General features: G+C 56.3%; 8 protein-coding genes across 8 annotated transcripts; 6 read left to right on the plus strand and 2 right to left on the minus strand.

Annotated features, from left to right (window-relative positions):
• Positions 1-1,952: 1,952 nt before the first annotated feature.
• CH63R_04689 (Beta-glucosidase) lies at positions 1,953-3,478 on the plus strand (the record flags this gene model as incomplete). The annotated part of the gene is made up of 3 exons (XM_018299664.1): positions 1,953-2,318; positions 2,370-2,602; positions 2,653-3,478. The coding sequence occupies 3 exons, from the start codon at positions 1,953-1,955 to the stop codon at positions 3,476-3,478; spliced, it is 1,425 nt and encodes a 474-aa protein (XP_018160910.1).
• A 1,251-nt stretch (positions 3,479-4,729) lies between these two features.
• CH63R_04690 (PCI domain-containing protein) lies at positions 4,730-8,650 on the minus strand (the record flags this gene model as incomplete). Its single annotated transcript, XM_018299665.1, has 6 exons — positions 4,730-5,707; positions 5,827-6,130; positions 6,249-6,902; positions 7,251-7,438; positions 7,507-8,451; positions 8,510-8,650. The coding sequence occupies 6 exons, from the start codon at positions 8,648-8,650 to the stop codon at positions 4,730-4,732; spliced, it is 3,210 nt and encodes a 1,069-aa protein (XP_018160911.1).
• A 1,230-nt stretch (positions 8,651-9,880) lies between these two features.
• On the plus strand, positions 9,881-10,543 carry CH63R_04691 (Ubiquitin-conjugating enzyme e2 2; the record flags this gene model as incomplete). Its single annotated transcript, XM_018299666.1, has 4 exons — positions 9,881-9,922; positions 9,981-10,045; positions 10,119-10,343; positions 10,420-10,543. 4 exons carry the CDS (start codon positions 9,881-9,883, stop codon positions 10,541-10,543), a joined length of 456 nt encoding a protein of 151 aa, XP_018160912.1.
• A 1,468-nt stretch (positions 10,544-12,011) lies between these two features.
• CH63R_04692 (Kinesin-like protein) lies at positions 12,012-14,988 on the plus strand (the record flags this gene model as incomplete). Its single annotated transcript, XM_018299667.1, has 3 exons — positions 12,012-12,134; positions 12,221-14,685; positions 14,742-14,988. 3 exons carry the CDS (start codon positions 12,012-12,014, stop codon positions 14,986-14,988), a joined length of 2,835 nt encoding a protein of 944 aa, XP_018160913.1.
• A 1,107-nt stretch (positions 14,989-16,095) lies between these two features.
• On the minus strand, positions 16,096-17,256 carry CH63R_04693 (Ubiquitin carrier protein; the record flags this gene model as incomplete). Its single annotated transcript, XM_018299668.1, has 2 exons — positions 16,096-17,055; positions 17,122-17,256. 2 exons carry the CDS (start codon positions 17,254-17,256, stop codon positions 16,096-16,098), a joined length of 1,095 nt encoding a protein of 364 aa, XP_018160914.1.
• Positions 17,257-18,691: 1,435 nt separating this feature from the next.
• On the plus strand, positions 18,692-19,826 carry CH63R_04694 (Leucine carboxyl methyltransferase; the record flags this gene model as incomplete). Its single annotated transcript, XM_018299669.1, has 2 exons — positions 18,692-18,953; positions 19,006-19,826. 2 exons carry the CDS (start codon positions 18,692-18,694, stop codon positions 19,824-19,826), a joined length of 1,083 nt encoding a protein of 360 aa, XP_018160915.1.
• A 650-nt stretch (positions 19,827-20,476) lies between these two features.
• On the plus strand, positions 20,477-22,222 carry CH63R_04695 (Protein kinase subdomain-containing protein; the record flags this gene model as incomplete). Its single annotated transcript, XM_018299670.1, has 1 exon — positions 20,477-22,222. The coding sequence occupies one exon, from the start codon at positions 20,477-20,479 to the stop codon at positions 22,220-22,222; it is 1,746 nt and encodes a 581-aa protein (XP_018160916.1).
• A 1,419-nt stretch (positions 22,223-23,641) lies between these two features.
• On the plus strand, positions 23,642-24,248 carry CH63R_04696 (Clathrin adaptor complex small chain; the record flags this gene model as incomplete). The annotated part of the gene is made up of 3 exons (XM_018299671.1): positions 23,642-23,673; positions 23,766-23,835; positions 23,919-24,248. 3 exons carry the CDS (start codon positions 23,642-23,644, stop codon positions 24,246-24,248), a joined length of 432 nt encoding a protein of 143 aa, XP_018160917.1.
• Between the last annotated feature and the right edge of the window lie 494 nt (positions 24,249-24,742).

Here is a 24,742-nt window from a genome sequence, read left to right on the forward strand (position 1 = left end):
TGAACAGGTAAGCGGCCCACGTTCCGGCATTGTCTACCTAGGCCTCGGTACGGTGGGGCATGTTCCAGATATCGCCAGTCTGGTCTTCCAGAAGCAGTAGGCAAGACCGCTGGAGCCGTGTGGCGTTCTGAGTGCTGAAGAAGGCGCCTTGCAGCATTCCAGCGCGGCACCGACGGGCAGAAGGCCGTTTCGTTGCCCTTTGGGTGTGAGTGTGGCGGGACAGGAGATGGATAAAACGAAGGAGGGGGAAAGGGGGAAATTTTGGTTCATGCGGTTGTTCCACCTTGGTCGTCGCACTAGACGCAAGAATCCAGTTCTCAGGAGGTGGCGGAGGAGGCACAGCAAGTAAGCAACTGAAAGGAAAGAAGAGGGAAAGGATATAACAGAAAAAGAAAAAGAAGACGACTTCGATGCTCGATCGAATCGGGTCGAGTGCGTGCGAATGTACAGAGTAGCCGTGATGCAAACGCAGCCTGCTAGCCAGTCTACCACCAATGTCAGCTAACGTACGTGGAATTAAGCTTGAAGGTTAAGATTGGACGACAAAGAAGCGCGTGTGACATTGCGACCGGCCGCCTCTCATCACTTTTCCCGCGTGACCGACGAGCCAATTCGTCGGTTGCAAACCAGGCTGCACCTCTTTTCGTGCTCCAAAAATCAATGGTGCCAGGAACCTCATCAAACAGATTGCCCGAAACAGCAACGCTCTCACCTCGCCAGTCAACGGCGCAATGTGACGGATGGGGTACCGAGGGGCTAGCGATGCGGTGTCGGCGTCCCCTCCTCCCCTGTTTTTCTCTCCCACACACACACACTATGTGATGAGGTGCTAACTTCCTGGCTCTCCAACTGGTCGACCGGCAGCACAAGGTTTTCGGCCGATGCCATTTGTCGGGCCAATCAGAGACCAAATCTCCATGGCGGACCTCCCTAATTGTGCATGACCTCATAGCTAATGTGCGGGAATATGCACGCTTATGCAGGTACTGGAGTCTGGAGTGCCTCCTCGACTCAGGTTGGAACCGTGAGCTCATTTCGTTTAGCTCCAGACGGCAACAACGGCTTGATCGCGCGGCGCCCCTCATTGGTTGCTTGCCCGAACAAGTCAAGCTTTGCCGAGATGATGGCCATGTTTGATTGGCGAGTTCGTCCGAGGTCAAGGGGCCCGTGTCGGAATCATAATCTCAATTTCCCCCAGGCATCGAATCCTTGGGCTTCCCACTACTTGACTCTTGGCTCCTACCAAAAACGCCCAGCCTGAACATCAACGCTTCTGAGGCTTGACTCCTACCCCCGGGCCCGTGGGCCAGCCATCACCGTTCAGTCTTCACTGTTCTCCCACCGCCCCAATGTCGCCATGACCAGCCGGAATCCTTGCGCCCGCCCCTCAAAGGGGCCCAGTCGAACCAGTTCTGGCACAGTCTGGCCAACAGGGGAGGGGATTGAGGATCGCGCCAAGGTTGTGTGAGCGTCGTTTCTGTCCTCTCTGCGTTTGCCCATGGGCCAGTAGACCCGACCAGACCAGACCAGACCAGACGACCAAGCGACGAGAAATCCTCCCCCAGTCCATTTCATCGTCGACCCATCCTGCCACCTCCACTCACCATCGTTCTCCTCTTTCTCTCTCTTGTCCTTGCACCGCATCCCTACGCCTTGCCCGGTCTCTGCTTTGGAGACGTTCCGATCTTTACACCGACAATCGCTGTGCTGTCTCTTTTTTTCGACTTTCGAAAGAATCCACGCTCGCTACGATTCCAACACGCGCGCGCGCAATTTGTTGCTTGATTTCCCCGTCTCGATGTTATAGCACTGGAACCAGACGCCACAATAACCATCGCTGCTGTTAACCACGTTGCGCAACGCGCCGACCACCCAAGACTTGGCTCTTGCTTTTTGATTTCATCTCTTGACGATACCGCGACGACGACTCTCGACGAGTTCCTGCTTCCCAGATGAAGCTCTCTACTATCCAGGCCGCCGTCGGCTCAGCATTGCTTCTGCTGTCCGCCCAGCCCGCCGAAGCGCACGATGGTTCCCATCGCCACCTTCACAAGCTGAAGGATGGTCTCAGTCCCAACGACGAACATGAGTCGCTCGCCGAGAGGACTCTCGTCGAGAGGACCTCCGACGGAAAGGCCATCTGCAGTCTGCCCAGCGATGGCGATCTGGTCAATGTGCCGGGTGCCTCCAACAAGGGCTTTGCCATGAGTCCTGACCAGGCCTGTGTTGAGGGAAGCTACTGCCCCATTGCCTGTAAGCCGGGCAAGGTTATGGCGCAGTGGGAGCCGGACTCATCTTACACGTACCCCTCTTCTATGGTGAGAATCCCTTGCGCTGTCGCGTTCTAGCACAGTGGCTGACCAACGCAGAACGGCGGCCTCTACTGCGGGTCTGACGGCAAGGCCGTGAAGCCCTTTAAGAACTCGCCATACTGCGTAGATGGCGCTGGAACTGTCGAGGTCTACAACAACTGCGGCAAGACCTTATCTTTCTGCCAGACCGTTCTGCCCGGCAATGAGGCCATGCTCATCCCCAGCGTCATTGACAAGTCCATCACCCTAGCTGTTCCCGACCCCAGCTACTGGTGCAGCACGGCTGCTCAGTGAGTCTCCTACGTCTTTGAGCAGACATGCCAGAACTAACACGACCCAGCTACTACATCAACCCGCCCGGTGTTACCGATGAGGGCTGCATCTGGGGCGATTCATCCAAGCCCGTCGGTAACTGGGCTGCCTATGTGGCAGGTGCCAACCAGGACACCCAAGGCCGGACTTTCGTCACGCTTGGCTACAACCCCATTTGGGAGGGTTCGGCGCTCAAGAACACGAAGCCCACCTATGGTGTCAAGATCGAATGCCCCGACGGTGGCTGCAATGGCACTCCTTGCGCCATTGACCCTTCCTCGAGCGCAATTGGAGATGTGACCAGCAACCTGGCTGGCACTGGTGCAGGCAACTCCAAGTACTGTGTTGTCACTGTCCCCAAGGGAAAGAAGGGCCGCATCGTCGTTTTCCCTTTGGATGGTTCCGGTAGCAAGGACTCCGAAGAGAAGGAGGAGAAGAAGGAGGAAAAGAAGGAGGACAAGATTGAAATCAAGGTGGTCAAGTCTACGCCGTCCCCGACACCGACGCCCACTCCTACGCCGACGCCGACGCCGACACCAACGCCGACCCCGTCACCGTCCTCCTCTGCTGCGGTGACCTCCAAGAGCCCGAGCCCTAAACCCTCTAGCTCTGCTTCCTCCACTTCCTCCACAACGGCGACTCCTACCGTCATCCCTGGTATTTTCCACGAGAACGACAACTCAACCACGTCGTCCACCGAGTCCGAAGCGACAACTTCTGAGCCGATTGCCCCCACCGAGACGGAAGAATCCGCCCCCGCGACCACCTCAAAGGAGAACGAAGGCAGCAAACAAGGTGGAGGCGCTGTTGCAGGCCTCATCATCGCGTTTGTTGCGGCAACCTTCCTGTACTGATTGTGCCTACACATCAGTAGCGCCTTTCTTCGCTTCATCCCAGTCAGCCAGCCAGCAGCAGCAGCATCATCCCGTTCTCCGCTTCCACGCCTATGCTTGTCAACGACGGCGCAGCGTCGTCCTCGTTTTGCTGCTACCGCCCAACCTCGATGTCTCGGACCCAGCCCGCTCGGTCGGCCGTACTCTTTTCAAATTTCGGGCAAGCACGCTTGTCAAGTACCCTTTTGCGCTGCTGGCTCTTCTTCGCTTCAATCCGCCGCTTTACGACCACATGCGGCAAAATTTACACATACGCCTGTATCAGATGGCACATTTATCATTTGCGACCCCTATCTGGACGTATATATTCGAACCCCCCGCCTCATCATCGCGGCAGTTTAGTGTTTATTGTCTTAGCAATCTTGTGCTTACAGCACGAGTAGGCAAAGCTTTCTTTCGGGTATATCATGCTCGGCTCCTCGAATGAGGGTGCACTTTTACACATTTTCTTCTTAGGATCGGCTTGTTTCTCATCTATACCCATTTACGCACGCATTATTGTTGCTCTCTTTTTTTGTTTTTATTCGAAGAATACGTGGAGGAAGTTCTATGTGAAATGGAAACATTGGTCATGACACGGAGGGGATGAGGCACCTCGGACAGGGAATCCGATCCTATGAGGAGGGACTTGTTATGTAGGATGGCGGACTTGATGGTCGAGCTTTGACCAACAAGAACAGGTGACGAAAAGGAAGCGACGAGGTTTGTGGATGGAACATACGAATGCAATGTCTTGTTGACCGTCGACCCTCTTGTCTCTCACCCTCTGCGCCTGGTCTGGATCACCCGATGCCGTTCGGGCTTGGTCAGAATGTGTGTGAGAGAGAGAACTGGGCCTACTACTCGCTAGACGGCCCGAGCAATAAACGAGACATTAAATCAACAATGCTTGCTATGCAAAATTTGTGTCTTGGAATACCTGACTCAACCCTACGTGACATCTACTTGTGTTACCGTTGTCGAGCGCTCGTCGCATCTCCTGCCTGATAGTGGCGATATCACATCTTCGCGGATGGAAGTCGGTGCATAGATTTAGGGATATCTCCGGCCCGGGGTACACATCTGCAGGGAGGGGAGAGAGGGGGGGAGAAGACGAGGAGAGTCGACAAACAAGCCAAGTGAACAGGGTATCATTTCTTTCTTTTCCACGTGAAGCACAGTTCTAGGTCTCTGAGCCGGATTTCGTCTCGCCCCCTCCGTTGCCCACAGCTGTTATCCTTTGACCCAGCCGGGCACATGGTCCAGATCCAGATCCTCCTCGTACTGCCTCTCCCGGACCGCGGCCCACGGCATCGGCCACCCGGCTAACACGGGGCTCTTTTTGGTGGCGCCCATGACGGCGAACCTGCCCTGCGAGTGCGCGACGAAGCCGTGCATGAAGCCGAGCTGGATGAGCGCCGCGACGGTCATCTCGATGTCGTCCATCTCGACGGGGCTATTGCCCCAGACAAGCCCCTCGTTGGGGCGCAGCTTCCTGGGCCCGCCGGGCGGGGGCACGAGGGTCGAGACCGCATCGTGGGACACAGCCGCAAGGAAAGCCGGGGACGCAGACGCCGAGGAGAAGGAGGAGGGGGGCTTGGAGGGGACGTAGCCCTCGAGGCGGCGTTGGAGGTAGGAAGCCGTCGCGTGCAGGTCTGCGAGGTCGAGAGTCGCGGCGCGGCGGTTCGTGGCCGTGGCTGTCGCGGCAGATGACGCATCGTCCGGGCCCGGGGCGTAGGTCAGGAGGAACGTCTTGCGGGCGAGGGAGCGCCAGAGCAGAGGGCGGAGGCGGTGAGTGAGGAGGAGGAGAAGGCCCTTGTCGAAGAGATACTTTTCGTGCTGCGCGAGGGCGTGCTGGAAGTGGACGAAATCGCCCCTGCGGATGGACTGGGCCAACGGATGGTAGATTGGGGCGAGGGAGGAGGCCTCGGGGCGGGAGAGGAGGAGCTGCGAGGGCAGGCGGCCGAGGAGGAGGTTGCTGGGGATCAGGTAGGAGAGGACGAGGGCGCGGTGGGAGGTCAGCGGCGGGGGGATCTGGAGGTAGGCCTCCTCGAGGCAGAGGGCGGCGCGGAGGAAGTGGCAATTGGCGAGGTTGAAGCGGCCCAGGTAGTAGAGGAAGGTGACGCGCTGGGAGGCTGGGTAGAGGGAGAGGGGCGGCGAGTTTGTCGAGATGTTTGTGAAGATTTGCTTGGCGAGGTGCGTTCTCCGGCACTGCTGGCCGTCAGTGGACTTCCCATCCGGCATCGAGGAATGTATCGGGAGCGGAGAGGCGTGTCATATTCGAGAGGGAGAAGGAGTGGGGTAGAGGAAGGGGGCTGAACGGGACTCACGGCGAAGAGCAGCTTCAGGACCAGGTTGGCAAACATGTAGACGCCGACCTTTTTGCCCTCTGGTTTGCTGTACCGCGCGCTGGAGCGGTCCGTCAGGCAGGTGGTGAAGATCTTCTGGATGATTTCAGCCGAGGACTCGGCGATGGACTTGCGGTCGTCGGCGTCGACGTTGCGGATGTTGCGCGTCAGGTCCGGGCGACGCGAGAGCATCATGGTCAGCCGCGCGAGGGACTCGCAAAGGGACATGGCCGTCTTGAGGAGCATGCCGCCATAGGTCGGGTGAGCGAAGGCGGTGCTGCAGGAGCTGTGTTGAATACGTCAGCGAGGTCTTTCATGCTGTCATCTCACGAGCGTCATGTTCGATGAGGAGGAGGCTCAAAGATGCACGGGATAGGCTGCAGTGTGGGGAGGGGGGGGCTCACTTCACCAGCCCGCTGAGCAACGTGTGCGCGCCCAATAGGTCGTCATAGTCGACATCACGCCAGAAGAGCATGTAGTCCTTCATGAAAGTCACAAAACCCGGCCAAGGCGAGCCCTGGCCTTCGGGCACATCGTCCTCCTCGGGCAAGCATTTCTCAATAGTGTTCTCAAGAGCCGTGCTGGTACCGGCGCCGCTGCCGCCGTTAGCGTGCGACGGGGAACGGAACTGCGTCTTGAGCTCTGAGGCGAGAGCATGGTATTGCTGGTTCGCTGTGGGCTCAACGAGGAGCCAGTTACGGAGCTCGTCGCTGTTCTGGGCGCGGACGAAAGTGCGGATTTGTGTGAGAAATTGGATTATGAGGGACATTGTCGGCGCCGCAGCGGTACGCGCGCGTGGGGACTTGAGTTGAGCCAATGATAGCGTGGGTATTCGGGGCGAGTGTTGGCGTGAGATGTGAGTGATGCCCCAGCGGATCGTGATGAGAGTCGACAGTGAGTGATTGAAGTCCCAAGTCAAGGTGAGGTGAGATGAGGTGAGGTGAGGTGGATCCTTCGGTGTGCGGGGAGCAAGGGGGAGTGCGTGCTCGGTGAGGTTGGCGGCGCCGCCCCGCCGGGAGACCCCGAGCCGATATTTGGATGGAGGGGCCGGTGGTTTGCTGAGCCCTTTTTTTTTCACTTTCTTTTTAGAATTGATTCGAGTTATGTCATGTCACGACTCGGGATGACGAAACAAATCCCATAGAACTAAATTGCCACATACTTTCTTCCATGAATGCTTCACTTTCACTCCTGGGCTCATTTCAGTTTGTACAAATTTACACATCCCAACATCTCTTGCTTCAAACCCGCCATGACTACCGCAAGCTGGGCGGCGAAGCAGCTCCTAGTCACCAGAAGCTAAGCATGCATGCATGCAGTCTCTCTCTTTCTTAATTTTAACACCCCCACGAAGCGTAATTTGAAGCTAGGGATATGCCATCCGATCTTCCGTCAACTACACAGACTCGACGCGCTGCACGACGACGGCAGTGGCTGCGCCGCCACCGTTGCAGATCGCCGCAACGCCGTATTCGCCCGGCTTCAGCTGGTGCAGCAGTGTGACCAGGATCCTCGACCCGGAGCTTCCCAGGGCGTGGCCGAGGGAGATGGCTCCCCCGAGGGGGTTGACGCGGGCACCCTCCAGTCCGAGAATCTATGAAATGCAAGTTAGCAACGACCTCGGCCCTGGATCCCTTTGGCGATGGACGTCATGTCACTCACCTTCTCGTTGGCCTTAATGACGGCGGCAAAGGCCTCGTTGAACTCCCAGACAGCAACCTGATCCTTGGTGATGCCCGCTCTCTTGAGCGCAATGGGGACCGCCTTAGCCGGCGCAATAGGGAAGTCCACAGGGTCGACAGCAGCGTCGGCCGAACCGCAAATCTTGGCCAGCACCCGGGAGCCCGATCCGTACTGTTGCGCAATCTCCTTGCTACCCAGGACCAGCGCGCTTGCACCGTCGTTCAGCGTGGAAGAGTTGGCCGCGGTAACGGTACCCGTGCCGTCACGCACAAACGCGGGCTTCAGCGTGGGAACCCTGTCGAACTTGACGTCGAGGTAACCCTCGTCGGCCTCGATAGTGGTGTCGCCCTTCTTTCCGGGGACGGTCACAGGAGCAATCTCCTCAGCGAAAGCGTTGGCCTTCCAAGCCGCCTGGGCGCGCTCGTAGGACTGAATGGCGTACTGGTCCTGCATCTCGCGGGTAATCTCGTGCTTCTTGGCGGTGTTTTCGGCGCAGTTGCCCATGTGGAACTGATCGTAGACGTCGGTCAGGCCGTCCTTGAGCAGACCATCCTCCATCTTGACGTGTCCGAACGGCGGCAGGTTGGACGCGCGAGGCACGTAGTAGGGCACCCTCGTCATGTTCTCCATGCCGCCGGCGATTTGCGCATCGGCCAGTCCCAGCTGAATATTTTGCGCGGCGAAGACAACGGCCTTCAGTCCCGAGGCGCAGACCTTGTTGATGGTGATGGCCTCGACGCTCGACGGGAGGCCGGCGAAGATGACGGCCTGGCGAGCTGGCGCCTGTCCGACGGATCCTTGCAGCACATTGCCCATGTACACGTCCGAGATCTTTTCGACGGGGACCTTTGACTTCTCAAGGGCGGACTTGATGGCGACAGCGCCGAGCTTGGGCGCTGAGACGTTGGTGAACGAGCCATTGAACTGTTGGATGTGTTAGTGGTTGGGCCCAAGCTACGCAGACTTGCTGGCTAGCGTTTACCTTTGCCGTTGGCGTTCTCGACGCACTGAGGATGTATGCGTCGCGGATCTCTTGCCGAAGCGCGGCCCCCGTAGAGAAGTGACGGACCGCCGCTTGCCGTGCGATTTGGCCTGGGAGCCTCGACGAATGTCTCGAGAACATGATCGGTATTGGGAAAAAGGTGATAGTATATCCTGCGGCAGGTACAGAAAGCGACGACAGCAAGAGGGGACTTGAAACGATCCTACAGACGTGAACAGTAGAAATAAAGATGAGATGGCCACAACGGCTCTGCAGCTGGAGAGGGATGAAAGGCGAGCATGTGGATGGCGCGGGACGGCAATACCCCAGGTGCTACGGTCTTCCTCGGCTTAAGAGGGGGGGGGGGGGTTTGCACGGGCGGGGCCGAGCTTCTCATGGGAAGTGCAGCGCTGTGAGGTCACTCAAGTCCCCCAGGTTAGCAGCGGTGCTGCGTGCAGAAGGAAGGTCTGGGGAACCGATCCCCCACCCCGGGCCGTGGGACTAGGGGGCCTGATTCCGCTCGGAAAGGTCAGGCCGGGTCGGACCAGGAACATGAACCAATTCCGGCTACTTTCCTGCTGCAGTGCCATCATCGCCTGCATTTTGTCCACGGTCCGGATTCCCTACCCCTCCGCCAGAACATCGTGGCATGTGCACATCGTGGCCATAGTGGCCCAGTTTACCGAATGTGCTGCAGAAACATAAAACCCCAACAGCGATGACGAAGTTTATCAGTTATCACACACGGATTGCAGTCAACAGCGAAGAGCCTACGGATACATACATCCACAGGAATGCAAGTAGGCGTCTATCAAAAAAAGAAAGAAAGAAAAAAAGAAATGACGAATGTTAAGAAAGGCCAGTCATTGTGCCAACACACTTGCCACCGAACTGAGCATCGGCTGGCATCATTTTCGAAAGAAAGAAAAAACGACAAGACGAGATGGGGGAAAATAAAGAGCTAGCTCGAGACTCACAAAGCGTCATTGAAGTGGCTCGAGTCGTGTGTTCCCACTGTAGGTTGGCTCTAAGCGGTTTGGTCTCGTTCGATTCGCGCTTCGCCTCTGCGATTGTGATTGGCCCAAACTTGCAAGATCCACATGCTGGCACAAGCGGCAGGCGGTGGTGAAGTCGAGTCGAGGTGCTTCCCGTGCCATTCTGTCGGGCCGTTTGGCCATTTATCCATCATTCATCTTTAACCCACATAGATTTGCAAAACTCCAGCATTCCAGAACGCCAGCCCGGGATTCCGAACTATCCGCCCGCGCATCGAGCCATCTATCTGATCCGCTTCCGTCCTTCAGCGACGACCATCTTGATCCTCCCTCCGACCCTTTCAGTCTTGGTAATCAGTCAGCGATAGCGACGACCATGTCGACCGCCGCCCGCCGTCGCTTGATGCGCGACTTCAAGGTCATCCACGATGTTCATACATTCCGGTGTCCAACAGAATCACTGACACTTCGAGCAGCGCATGCAAACCGACCCTCCCGCCGGCGTCTCTGCCTCCCCTGTGCCCGACAACGTCATGACCTGGTATGTCCGAACGCTCCCCGTACCCCGCCGGCTGCTTCCATAACGACATGCGGGCTAACAGCAACCCTTTTAGGAACGCCGTCATCATCGGACCCGCCGATACGCCCTTTGAAGACGGAACCTTCAGACTCGTGATGCAGTTCGAGGAACAATACCCCAATAAGCCGCCCGCGGTCAAGTTTATCAGCCAGATGTTTCACCCAAACGTCTACGCCACAGGAGAACTCTGCCTGGACATCTTGCAGAACAGATGGAGCCCTACATACGATGTCGCGGCGGTGTTGACGAGCATCCAGAGGTGAGTTGGCATGTCGGGCGGCGGTGGATTTGTAATCCGCCCGCTGACAACATGTTCCGGGCTAACGTTGCCACAGTTTGCTTAACGACCCAAACACCGGTTCCCCCGCGAACGTGGAGGCGTCGAATCTCTACAAGGACAACCGCAAGGAGTATACGAAGCGGGTTCGCGAGACGGTTGAGAAGAGCTGGGAAGACTAGGCGGCAACGATGTCACTGTCACAACGGAACACGTATGATTGATATGAACAAGATGGTCCGCTCTACCTCGGTAGGGAACGGTCCTTTGGGAATAGGCTGCAGGGCTGCGCTGTGAAGCCAAACTGGGGCGTAAATTGACGTGAGCGACACCCGGGACCGGCTAGACATATTCCTTGATTTGCTTCGCATTAAGCAAAATAGCTGGGGTACCCAATGAGGTGTTAGTGGGGGGGATTTGGCGTTTCGGCTCGTTCTGTTCTCTCTGAATGGCTTTTGGGGCGACCCTATACTGCGATAGGCGTTTCGCGGATGTGCTTTTGCTCTCTTCTCTGTTGAGTCACCGGCTATCGGTGACGTTAGGTTCGTCTTCATCTGGCTTTTACAGGGGAGTTCGTGGGAAGTGCATTTGGGACCTCATCAGCAGCGAAATACCAAATCTATTGTCCAACATGCGGCCCGGCGTTTGTAATATGAACCCATCTGCGAAAGCGGAGCAGGCCACTCCCATACACCAGGTACACAGTTCTTTAGTCTGTACGTACGCAGAATAAATCGAAACCATTGCGCCAATTTGGGTAACCTTCATCAGCGACGATCCTGTCGTGTGCCCGGCGACGGCAGCCCTCTAATTAGTGTGTAATGCGTGCTCCAGGCCCATCCGTTTGGCCAAAAAGGCCTGTCGTGGTCAGTGTATGCTGGTATTTCCAGCAGAAAGACAGGGGACTGACGTGGTCCCTGCTGGGACGGACCCCTCGGACCATCTGCCTGTACCTGTACTTGACGGTGTGCTTTGAGCGAGCGCGAAGGAAGGTACCGGCGATTAAGTGGTCACTGGTGAGGTGGGCATGAAACCTGAGTGGAAGTGACCCCAACTGGACGAGATTGGTCCGTTCCCTTTTCTCAGGGTGGGTTTCCAAGTCCCTGGCCGACAGACTGACTTGTGACTGAGTGCCAGTGCCCGCCCCTGTGGACCGCACCACAGGTACCTTTCCTCTCTGCACCTGCACCTGCACCTGCGCTGTACCACATTCTGCGACCAAATAATTCCACGCGATTTCTAGCGCGTCCCCCGTCATTTGCATCTCGACCCCCCCAAAGGCAACCCCGATTCCCAAACAATACAAACCACCACGGCTCTTTTATCCTCTCCCACTTTCCAGTCCGACTGCCTCTCTGGCTGCAACTGCTGCTGGTTTGTGCTGTCGCTATCCTCCCCTCCCTGCATCGCCGCCCTGCAAAAACCTGCGATATGTCATTCTAACAGCCTTCCCCCATCTCTGCACACCGTCATTTCATCCCGCCCGCTTTGTTTGTGTGTGTCCTTTCAACACAAACCCCCGTTGCCGAGCTGCGGCCGCCGAGTGCCTTGCCGCAACCACACGCACACCCCCCCTATCTTACAACAACTTCGCCCGATCGGAACCCATGACCTTGGCTTCGACGCCTTCTGGTCTGAAATATCGTCGCCATGTCTAGCGCAAACAACAGCATCAAGGTGGTGGCTCGATTCCGTCCACAGAACAAAGTGGAACTGGCATCGGGCGGCCAGCCCATCGTCAGCTTCAATGGCGAGGAGACCTGTACCCTCGACGTAAGTTCCGTTTTGCTCTCTTTTTCTCTCTATCTCCTTGACACCATAGCGCATGCGGGTAGCCGACTGACAATGGCCACTTCCAGTCGAAAGAGGCGCAGGGCTCCTTCACATTCGACCGAGTCTTCGATATGGAATGCAAGCAGTCCGACATTTTCGACTTTTCCATCCGCTCGACTGTCGACGATATTCTCAACGGTTACAATGGAACCGTCTTTGCCTACGGCCAGACGGGCGCCGGAAAGTCCTACACTATGATGGGCTCCAGCATCGACGACGAAGAGGGCCGCGGTGTCATCCCCCGCATCATCGAGCAGATCTTCGCCAGCATCATGTCCAGCCCTAGCACCATCGAGTACACGGTACGAGTGAGCTATATGGAAATTTACATGGAGAGGATTCGCGACTTGTTGGCGCCTCAGAACGACAACCTCCCCGTACACGAAGAGAAGAACCGTGGCGTCTACGTCAAGGGTCTCCTCGAGGTATATGTCTCGAGCGTACAGGAGGTTTACGAGGTGATGAGAAGAGGTGGAAATGCCCGTGCCGTTGCCGCGACCAACATGAACCAAGAATCTTCCCGTTCGCATTCCATCTTCGTCGTTACCATTACCCAGAAAAACGTCGAGACCGGATCGGCAAAGAGTGGTCAGCTTTTCTTGGTCGACTTGGCCGGTAGCGAAAAGGTCGGAAAGACGGGCGCCAGCGGTCAGACTCTTGAGGAGGCCAAGAAGATCAACAAGAGTTTGAGTGCTCTCGGAATGGTCATCAACGCCTTGACCGACGGCAGATCCTCCCACGTTCCCTACCGAGACTCCAAGTTGACCCGAATTCTGCAAGAATCCCTGGGAGGTAACAGTCGCACAACTCTTATTATCAATTGCTCGCCCAGCAGTTACAACGACGCCGAAACCCTCAGCACTCTACGGTTCGGCACCCGTGCCAAGGCGATCAAGAATAAGGCCAAGGTCAACGCCGAGCTCAGTCCAGCCGAGCTCAAGGCCCTGCTTGGCAAGGCCCGAGGCCAAATCTCGACCTTTGAGACGTACATCTCCAACTTGGAGGGCGAGGTCCAGCTGTGGCGTGCTGGCGAGTCTGTGCCCAGGGACAAGTGGGTGTCTTCCCTATCTGCGGATGGCGTCGCAGGAGCCAAGGCAGAAGCGAAGGCGCCCCGTCCTTCGACCCCATCCCGCCTGCTGCCGGAAAGCAGATCTGAGACGCCAGCAATCTCGGAGCGCTCGGGAACACCGAGCTTGCCTCTGGATAAGGATGAGCGTGACGAGTTCCTGCGGCGCGAGAACGAGCTCCAAGATCAGCTCGCCGAGAAGGAGAGCCAGTACAACACGACGGAAAAGGTTCTTCGTGAGACCAAGGAGGAACTAACCTATCTCAAGGAGCACGATGCCAAGACTGGCAAGGAAAACGAGAAGCTCCACGCCGAGGTGAACGAAGTCAAGATGCAACTCGAGCGCCTGAACTTCGAGGGCAAGGAGGCACTGATCACCATGGACGCGCTCAAGGAGCAGAACGCCGAGCTGACGACAGAGCTCGACGAGGTCAAGCAGCAACTTCTTGACGTTAAGATGAGTGCCAAGGAGACGAGCGCGGTTCTTGACGAGAAGGAAAAGAAAAAGGCGGAGAAGATGGCTAAGATGATGGCCGGTTTCGATCTCGGCGCCGATGTGTTCAGCGACAACGAAAAGGCCATCTCTGAGGCTATTGCCCAACTAGAGGCTTTGCACGAAGTCAGCTCCACCGGCGAAATCGTCAACCCCGACGACCTTGTGGCGCTCAAGTCGCGTTTCGTTGAGATCCAAGGAATCGTGAGACAGGCCGAGTTGTCCGTATACAGCGCTTCCTCAAACGAGGCAGATGCCCGACGCAGGGCTGAGCTCGAGGACCGCCTGCAGTCCCTCCAGCAGGAATACGAGGAGCTTCTCACACGCAACCTGGGTGAGAATGACGTTGAGGAGATTAAGTCCCGCCTGGAGAGCGCCTACTCCAACAAGCAGACCACCTCCATGGAGCTCGTGGATGAGCTCAAGGCCGAGATCGCACAGAAGGCTGCCGAGAACTCCAAGATGAGGACCCTTATCGAGGACCTCCAGCAAAGAGTCAAGGCTGGCACTGCCGCACCCATGGCCAACGGCAAGTCCATTCAGCAACAAATTGCCGAATTCGACATCATGAAGAAGAGCCTCATGCGCGATCTTCAGAACCGCTGTGAGCGCGTGGTTGAGCTTGAGATCTCGCTCGACGAGACGAGGGAGCAATATAACAACGTGCTCCGGTCATCCAACAACCGGGCTCAGCAGAAGAAGATGGCCTTCCTCGAGAGGAACCTTGAACAACTGACCCAGGTTCAGCGCCAGCTCGTCGAGCAGAACTCGGCGCTCAAGAAGGAGGTGGCCATTGCCGAGCGCAAGCTCATTGCTCGCAACGAGCGCATCCAGAGCCTCGAGAGCCTGCTGCAGGATAGCCAGGAGAAGATGGCATCTGCAAACCACAAGTATGGACCCCTCCTCGCCTTTGCTTTCAATTTACCCATCTTGTCCTTTTCAACACATCCATGCCTAGATCCCTTTGCTAATGACTGGTGTCTCGTAGATTTGAAGTCCAGCTCGCCGCTGTCAAGGAGAGGCTGGAAGCTGCCAAGGCTGGCAGCACCCGTGGCCTGAACTCCCCCTCGCTTGGTGGATTCAGCTTCACCAACGCCGGCAGCCGCATTGCCAAGCCCCTTCGTGGCGGTGGTGTTGACAACCAGGGACCCTCTATCCCCGTTATCAACAGCATCCAGCAGAATGAGGGTGGTGCTGGCAAGCGCAGCAGTTGGTTCTTCTCCCAGAAGTCTTAGATTGCCTCGTACCCCTCTTACCACTGAGCCCCTGTTCTCCCGATATCGGATTACCGTTTCAGGCAGGAAACGCAAGCTCTTTTATCCAATAGATATGGCAAAGCATGCGATAGAAAACAGCTTGGTGCGGACTAGACCGCTATACCCCCGCTGTGCTGATTCCAGCGGCAGCAGTTTCTTTCATCCTTGTCACCAAAGTTCCCTGCGGTATTTGTCTTGCAGAGACCCTCTTCTCTTTTGCTTCATCCATTATGCTGGAAGACAGAGATCAGTTGAGTAGATGAGCAAAGACTCACGTGCAGACTTGAATGATTTGGGACACAGACTGGGAGAGGAAACGGCGCATTCTTTGATGTCAAGTTTTCCTTTTGCCTCTTTTCAGTTGGGTCTGTGTTTTCCTTGGATTTTGCTTTGCCAGCAGTTTCTGGGCGGTCTTTAGCAACTTCTTTTGGTCAAAGGGGAGAGGAATGGGTTGTGGGATGGCGTGGAAGGTGGATGGGTGGATGTATTTATGGAGAGTGTGTTCCCACATGACCAAAGGGTATTTGATGACAGAGTCATCAGGTACGTTGATGACTAGGCATGGATTGGGCCGAGAGAAGGAGCAGAAGGCGACCTTGGGACGATGAGAAGAACAGCCGATTGACATGCGTGTTGCCGCTGCTGGATAGTCTGGGGGGGGAGGGGTTGGCGTCAAGACACAGCGGACCTCCCTGCTTATGAAACCCAAGACGATGACGGTTAATGACATTAGAAAACGATACTTGTTGCCAGAATTACTGCGAAGGGCTTGGGTGAGTGCATATTCAATTTTCTACTTGAGTGGGTATGTGTGCGAATGATGAAAGAGATTTGTTGGTTACTATTTTGATACAACATAACGAAACAGATATGTGGGAGGGCAAACTCCCGCCGCCTCAATGAGAGGAGTTAGCATAGAAAGATGTACGAGGGATATGTAAGCCACGTCGCAAAGTCAAGTCAAGTCAAGCAAAAGTCTGCTCTGATGGCCAAGTTCGTTCGTACCACGCAAGACCAAACATTGAGGGTTCGGAGGCGAAGCCTGGTCGACTTGGACTCGGCGAGCAACGACCGCCAACCAGTAAGCTATTTAGCATGCGCGCTGATGAGAATGACCTGGGGAAGGATGATGGCGGCCATGAAGAAAAAGGCGGCAAAGGTGACGGCAAAGATCTTGGCGTAGAGGATGACGAGGCGCTTCCAGGCGGAACGGGAGAAGCCGCTCCATGCGTCGTCCATGGTGGCGTAGCCCTTGCCGCCGACGACGCGGGGCTCGACCTTGCCCTCGAAGGAGCGGTCAAAGGGGATGATGGTGTTGGCCTCCTCGGGCAGGAGCGAGGCCTGAACGCGGACGAGGACGACATGGGCGGGGATGACAACGATGATCTGGATGGCGATGCTGATGAGGGTGACAACGATGCTCTTCCAGGCGTCCGAGGTGTGGAACTGGGGCGTGTTCGATCCGGACCCGCCGTACTGCATGTTGGGCAGGTCCATGCCGATGGCCCAACCGATGGCGATGGGGACCCAGGTGGCAAGCTGCTCAGCGAACCACTGGGCGGCAACGGGGCGGGCGGTGGCGTCGAAGGCACGCTTGAAGGGCGGCAAGCGCTGCCAGAAGTGCTGGGGGCTGCTCGGGGTGATGATGATGTGCACCCAGGCGGTGCTGAGCTGGACGAGGGACAGAGCGGCGAGAAGGGTCGCGAGGGAGGCGAGCATGTCTGGCAAGAAGGCGGAGAAGATGCCGAAGAGGGCGGTGGTGGCGGCGCTCTGGACGAGGTAGACGGGGAAGCCACGGAAGTTTGCACGCCAGCCACCGTGGGTCTTCAGCAGACGGTGGATAGAGCGGATGGACGAGGTCACGGTGGTGGAGCGGCCGCCGGTGACGTCCTTTGTGATTGGGACGGGGCCGTCGGGGCGCGCCTCCGGGCCGGCGGAGAGGATGGCGCCGTCATCTTCGGCGAGGTTGACGGGGTCGTAAGCGGGCGGGTTCTCGTCCTCGACGATTGCGAAAATGGGGTAGATCTGGTGGAGGGTGTAGGTCGTCTGGGAGTGGCTGTGTCAGTTGGGAGAAATCCGGAGTGGGAATCATGAGAAGGAGGGGTGTCTTACCCAGAGGATGAGGGGGAGGAAGACAAGGAAGTCGGCCAAGTAGACTGCGTAAGTCCAGGCGGGCAGCTCGGCTTGATGAGGCGTTTCGTCGAAAGCCCTCTTGTAGACGGCGCCGGCGAAGTGTTTCAACTGCATCTTCAATTTTTCTGGGTTTGCCTCGGAAAGATAGGTTCAAAAATGAAGATGGGAACGAAAAAATTAATAAGGTAGTTGGAAGGGGAATGTCAAGGTTTATGTTGTGTAAGAAGAGGATACGGGTAGAATGGAAATGACGGGAAGGATGTAGGAGGGGTGAGTGTCAGACGTCAAGCGAACATACTGGGATTCACCCTTATGGCGATGGCGACGACATGTCACTGGTCACTGCGCCTGTTCTGCCTGGATGGAAGTCTCCATCGGCAACAGAAAGTACCTTGCAGAAGGAAGGAGTTTACACAGTATGCACGCTGGCACGCTGTACTTGTGCCGGGGTCCGGGTACCAGCAACAAGTCACCAGGCAGCAGGCGGGCACAGCCACACTCTGTTACGCGCCCCGTCACAACTTGCATGCAACCTGAACGAGCGGCAAAAGCTGGCGAATACCAGTGACCTGGCCGCGAGGGTTGATGCAGCCAATATGATGTGTTTTCTACGCCGCCCGCCCGCGTGTCCTTGCTGACAGGCAATGTTTGCAATATTGCGCCGACTCTTTACCGTTTGTGCATCGAAGGGTCGAAGGTGAAGCCACGTAAATGATGCGGGCGGCGGACAGCTGTGCTTCCTTCGCTTGGGGGGATGAATCTATTGACGAGGCTGTCCAGCATGAAAAGTACGAGAGGCGCATGCATCGAGATCTGGCGGCGGTCTGCTAGCCGGCCGTCGAAGGTATGTGCCTGAAACCTCGTGTCGTATTTGGCTTCTCTTCGGACTTCAGAAGGATCCAGCGTGGCGTGGCCAGGGCCGCTAAGCGGACTTGGACGTTCTTCTACATCATGTTTGCATGATGGTGTTCGGATCCCCTCGTCGTAGTCTCGGAAAAGTCTCTTTTCATCCGAGATACTGGACAACCACCCTGCTGGTTTCCCAATCCGAATGGTGTCAACCTCCGACGCACCCGAAAGGATTCGGGTCCTTTGGGTTGGCAGGCAGCCTCTATCGCGTGGACATTGCTAGCTATTCTTTCTCCTGATCCATGACAATACCGGCCAAATAGTACAATTGTATGATATGCCAATGTAGCCGTCACCATGCTAACTGATAATATGGATTTTCCAGCGTGACTGGGTGTTGGGTTCGCGGCGCAACTGACCAGGATGGAACCGTCAATCCGGCAGTCCGGTAATCTGAGTAGCGCCTACATCTCCTGTTCAGGGTTCCATTCTCTTTAATTTATTTTCTGCGTTGCGCCCGTCGTGTTCAGTCCTCTCCCCCCCAGTGGACTGTCAGTGTGCGCGGGACACTGCCAGGTACAACTGTGTTGTCTCAGGGCCCCACCTCAGAGCTTCCCTCCTACGTCACACGCATCTCTTCACGAACCCAACCTTCGGGGTATCTTCAGCCTTACCGACACCGCAGGAACAAGAACCCCCCATGTCCGGTAACACTATCCCGAACCTGCTATCCCTTCGCGGTGCAAGGGGTGCAAGGGGCGGTCGCGGTCGCGGAAGAGGCCCTGGTGGCCCCTCCTCCTCGGGCCCAACTCATGATCAGACGATCCAGGGAACCGACGACGACGCCGCTGGCTCGCGCCTGAGTGCCGTCAATGTGGGATATCTCGCCGATCCCTACGCACAGTTCTTTGTCGAAAACTTTTCTGGGCCCCCTCCGAGGAGATTACCCATCATCAACCGAGGTCCGTGGCAGGGTCTGCTTCCGTCGAGCATGGAGGCTGATCTCTATCCCAGGCACTTACACGAGAACCGTCGCTCTCGACAACCTCATTGACGACTTCTTGGACGTGTCCAGTAGAGCACAGTCCGGCACCAGACAGAGACAAATCATCTCTCTAGGCGCTGGTACCGACACCCGTCCGTTCCGTCTCTTTCCCAGGGCCAACCGGCCTGAGCTCGTCTATCACGAGCTTGACTTTGCGGTTACGGTCCGAAAGAAGGCACGCATAGTGCAGTCCGTTCCTCCCTTGAGCCAAATCCTTGGAGTGCTGTCCGTCGAGGAGGACGGATCGTGGTCCTCGCGACCATCCCAAACAGACGAGTACTATTGTCACTCGCGCGACTTGCGCGAACTGGTGCAAGACGGCGCACCGCCCCTAGCAGGTCTCAGAACCGATATCCCAACCTTGCTAATATCGGAGTGCTGTCTCTGCTACCTCGAGACTTCCACAACCAAAGACGTTGTCGCGTGGTTCGAGCGGAAGATCGCCAACCTCGGCATCATCGTCTATGAACCAATCAGACCCGACGATCCATTCGGCAAGATGATGACGTCCAACCTTGCGGCGAGGAGGATACGCATGCCGACCTTGGAAAACTACAAGCTCCCGCAGGACCATACACAGCGTCTCCGTGATGCAGGGTTTGAGCATGCCCACGCCCTGACAGTCGAGCGCATTTGGGAGAGTTGGGTTTCGACTGAGGAAAAGGAGCGGGTAGACCGGTTGGAGGGGCTTGACGAAGTCGAAGAATGGAAGCTTCTCGCCGACCATTACATTGTGGCATGGGGGTGGAGGGGTGCTGGGTTTATGATGCACGGCACAAACGGGGCGTAGTAAGTTATCCAGGACTATCACGTCGTTTCATCGTTGCTTAAGAGGCACATGATCAATCGGAATGCCAGACGAGGTGAATATCATCATTCGCAAACATTAAAACTTATCCTGCCAAAGAGGCTTGGCCTCGTTCATCAGCGTTCTAAAACGAGGCTCTCTGTCTAGCTTCGCGCACTCCAGATGAACGGTTCGTCGTCGGTTACAGACAGAACCGTTGGAACTTACTTGGCAAACATGTTTCTCAAGTCTCCGCAGTATGTAATTCGCCCTGGACGAGCTGCAATCGCTCGTTGGGAAACCCCAATTCATCTTCTTGGCTTGATTGCTTCGGCCAACAACTTCCCAGCCCGGCTTCTTCCCCGTTCCCCCGTCGGTTGGAAGTCGGCCCCCCGGCTTCCCGACTGATGTTGGCTGCTCTCATCCCAGTCGAGCCAACCAACCATTTCCACCTGTCTACGTGAGGCCCCAACCCACTTCTCTGGCAAACGATGCAGGTTAACCAGCCTCATCCGAGGCACTGTTGGTCCAACACATTTCTGTCGTCACGAGCCGACACGATGTCCCCTAGCATCCTTCATCCTCTTCGAACGCCATTTTTACGTCTGCGACAACGACAACGACTGCGACAGCGACAGAACGACTGAAGCGAGATGGCCAGCAGACCTTGGGACACTCTCCCGGCCGAGACCCTAGTCAGTATTGCGGCCCATCTCGAGGGCGTTCATCTGCCGGACCTCTCGTCCTTCGCCCTCACGAGCAAATCCTGCTACGCCGCTGCCGCGTGTCACTTGTTTCGCGACGTCCACATCCGGATCAAACATCCTCGGAAGCTACACCGAGATGTCGCCAAATGGCTCGCCGTGTTGAGGCACGCAAATGCTGCGAGACACGTCCGACGCCTGGTGATGACGTTCGAGGACAAGACGCTCCACCACAGCGACCTATACTCGCCCGACCGCCTGAAGCTGACGCCCGAGTCGGCTGACAGTCTCAGCTACGCCAAGCGCATGCTACCAGAGAACCGCCGCCTCCGTGATGCCTTTGTGAACCCGGAAGCGTGGGCTCCCATGGTCCAGCTGCTAAAGGTCCTGGCCGGGTTGACCGATATGGTGATCGAGCACGAGAGTAGCTTTTCGCCCTACCTTCTCGAAGCGCTTGGCACCCAGCACACCAAATGTCTGCTCGAGCTAAGGTGTTTCGACCTTCACTGTACCGAAGGCACTTCGTTCAACCCATACGACGTTGCACTCCTTCTGTCGCCCCAGTTACACGGCATCTCTATCAAAGAATATTTTCAGTCCTTTACCGGCCACACGAACGAATCCGTCGTTTCCAGGCTCGTCAAGGGCTTGTCGCCGAGCCTCAAGAAGGTTGAGCTGGAGCCGGTCTTTGGGGCCAGATACCACAGGAGATGCAACCCTGAATTCGAAAGCCAACTGCAAACTTTGATATCCCAAGCGACGAGCGACAATCTCAAATATTGGAGGAACGCAGCGAAGGCCACCGTCGCACCTAAAATTGGGTCCGTACCTTTCCTCTCCCTACAGAGGACCAGTCCGGAGAGAATACGGGCGTGGGTCGAGACGACGGACTTTGCCCTGTTGCGCCATCTGAGGCTGAACACGGGATCGAGGGAGCTGCGCTGGCTTGCAAAGCACGCTGAGTTTCGCCAGCTCGACAGCCTTGAGCTGCACAATCGCGGCTACATCGGTGCTCCTTCGGACGAGGAAAACTTCGACGAAATAGAGAATGCCGCCGTAGATTTCCTAGCCGGCATGCCCGCGTTGACGTCGCTATCACTCGAAGGCCAGCTAACTTCGCCGATGCTCCGAACAGCAGTCTCCCGGTTCGGTGGCACATTGCGAAAACTGATGCTTCGGCCGACCGCCAACGGCCTCTTGCCGGAAGAGGATATCAAGCTCGGCCCAGAGCACATCGACCTGCTCCCCTTGGCGTCCCCCTTGTTGGAGGACTTGACGATCACGGTGGCCGTCCCCACCTTCCTTTCGCAATCGACAGAGTTGGCCGGGATATGCGAGAGTCTCGCACGGGTCCCGCACCTTCGGAGTCTGCACTTGACACTACGCTCAACGACAGAGGAGGATCCACTGATGGTGAGCAAGCGAAGAAGGCCTCGTATCGATCGCGATGGGAAATTTCAATCGCCGGATATCCTGAGAGAGGAACTCACAGACGAGGTTGTGAAGTGGGCTTGGGAAGCCATCTGTGAGAGGGGTTCTCGCTTGGAACTACTGCGGATGGATACTCTGTATCGGTGGAGCGGCGCCCGCAAGTCTGAAAAGGTTCACCAGGTGCGCAGAATCGGGGCTATGGGCGAGGGAGTTGTGGCCGAGACGCTCTACCGACGGAACAGGGTATTGAGATGGCGGGAATGATCTTGCCTCGAGGTGTTTCCCGCACGGCAACTGCGGTGGTGGGAGGAAACGGGATCCTCTGTTGTACATAGTCTTGCGAAACTCGACCGGGTTGGACAGGAGCCCGAACCTTCACTGTCAATACCATTCATTTCGATTATCATCTCACTGGTTAGTCTATAGATCGAAAGTATCCCTTGGATCAAGATGCCGGTAGCCTGGTCGTATGATGATGCCTCTCAAAGACCGGAGTCTAGGTGTCGAGATATCGTCCCTCATCAGTGTCCTGGAGTTTTCCTAGGATCCGGTCGCATGCCAGGGGGCAGGGGAGTCCTTCGCTGGGCAACCGCCATGACCGAGCTGGGAGGCGAGAGCAAACGGCGAGAAGTTGGACACCTTGCTGGATGTCGTTTTTGAATTGAACTGAGCAAGCGGGGAGCAAGCGTGCAAAACCAAGTCGCTGCTAAGAAGACATCGGAAAGGGAAAATGTAGAGCGATGGACACGAGCTTCTTCCTGGTCTAGGTGCATCCACACATATACGGTAATGGTCCATCAAGGATATCCAGACCTTCACGTATGGCCGGAGTGCGCATTAAACGAGCCTGATCAGAATCATGGGATCCATATGTGATCGACTAATAGGGAATGAGTATCGCTGGTAAAGCCAATCCAGGTCTTGTTAGAGACTGATGGCCTGCCTGGGACAGCGATGACGGTCTACGCAACCCATACGAGCTTTTTTTTAACAGTTCTTTCGTCAGATGTGTCTCCTTACAGACGCAATTCGCCAAGGAGCACATCTCACATCAATGAGCGAAGCCATAAGGGCCAGAGACCTTCTTCACCACGGCCCAACACGGGGCCGCGAGCAATGAAAGCGAAAGGTCGCAATAAAGAAGAAAATTCTTCATCGAAGTGTTCCAAAAATTCCCTAGCCAGCCGAAGCCAACTAGGAGTGGTCATAGTTATAGTTTTCAACTAGCAAAAACACGATCTCGGACGAATCCTCACTGATACGCGTAATGCCCTTGCACTCGGATGAAGAAGAAAGAGAGAAAAGAGAACTGAAATCTGGCGGGGGTCTACGAGATTTTATACCCCTCGAATCCTGGATGTGGGGCGGGCAATCAGCCGCAGTACGTACCTCTCTCGTTGCCTGGCGCAATTGATTGAACCATAGCGCTACTGAATTATACTGCGGTTCCACATGAGCGGCCTCAAATGGGTACGTACCTCCTCGAAGGAACAGTACTGAGAGGCTGTCAGTGCACAAGTCAGTCAGCAACCACACGGTGGGTGAGTACGTACCAGTCACAGCAACACCGAAGCTCCGTAGCCGACGACTTCACATCTCGAAACCTGAAGCGTGGGGCAACACCAGACCAAGGAGAAGGGGATCTATCTGGAAAGACATGCGATTCCTACCGACGTCGCAACAATGCTGTCCTTTATTCTGATCCAGAACCGCCAGTATGTTCCGTTCCAGTCTCTTCAATAGGAGGAGACACACACACCAACGTACGAAAGGAGGAGGGGAGGTTGACTGACATTCCGCGACCCAGGGGCAAGACCCGTCTTGCGAAGTGGTACGCACCATATAGCGATGATGAGAAGATCAAGCTCAAAGGCGAGGTACGCATATTCTTCGCCTCCATCCTCCCTCGTTCGCTCTATCCAGCCCACGCAACTGACACTCCCCTTCCCCTCTCTCTCAGGTGCACCGCCTCGTCGCGCCGCGCGACCAGAAGTACCAGTCCAACTTCGTCGAGTTCCGCAACAACAAGATCGTCTACCGCCGCTACGCCGGCCTCTTCTTCTGCGCCTGCGTTGATACCAACGACAACGAGCTGGCATTTCTCGAGGCCATCCACTTCTTCGTCGAGGTCCTTGACGCTTTCTTCGGCAACGTCTGCGAGCTCGACCTTGTCTTCAACTTTTACAAGGTCTACGCCATCCTTGACGAGGTATTCCTCGCCGGCGAGATTGAGGAGACGAGCAAGCAGGTCGTGCTGACGAGGCTGGAGCACTTGGATAAGCTGGAGTAACGTGGGTTGGGGGGAGAGGTTCGAAATCACAAAAGGGGGGAGCGTCAGAGAGCGTGGGGCATCACGGTCGTTGATGTGGATTGTAATCAAGGTTGGAGACTGGCGGGCTTCCTTCTGTGTCCTGCATAGGCGTTCGGGTGGGCAGGAGTCCGGAGTTCAGTCACGAGCGACATGCACGCAATCGACTTCGGTTATGTGTCATCTATTGATATTGGGAAAGCCCCTACTAGGCTTCAAATGAGAACGAGAATTTCGGGGATTACTTTTCCCCGTTGCAAAAGGCGAAAAAGCTGCGTCCGTCTGTCTCATCGCTCAAGGGCCCGGCCAAGCGCTCGACGAACCAAGCGACATGCTGGGCCAAAGATATGGGTGATGACGCCGCTAGATACCTTCTAGCATCCTGAATACATGAAAGGGAAGGGGTAAGGATAAACGCAACGATATACTCAAGGGCCAATACATTTGGCTCTGTGGTCCAAAATACCCTTGTGTCC

Source organism: Colletotrichum higginsianum, chromosome 3 (assembly GCF_001672515.1).
Source record: "Colletotrichum higginsianum IMI 349063 chromosome 3, whole genome shotgun sequence".
NCBI lineage: Eukaryota > Fungi > Ascomycota > Sordariomycetes > Glomerellales > Glomerellaceae > Colletotrichum > Colletotrichum higginsianum.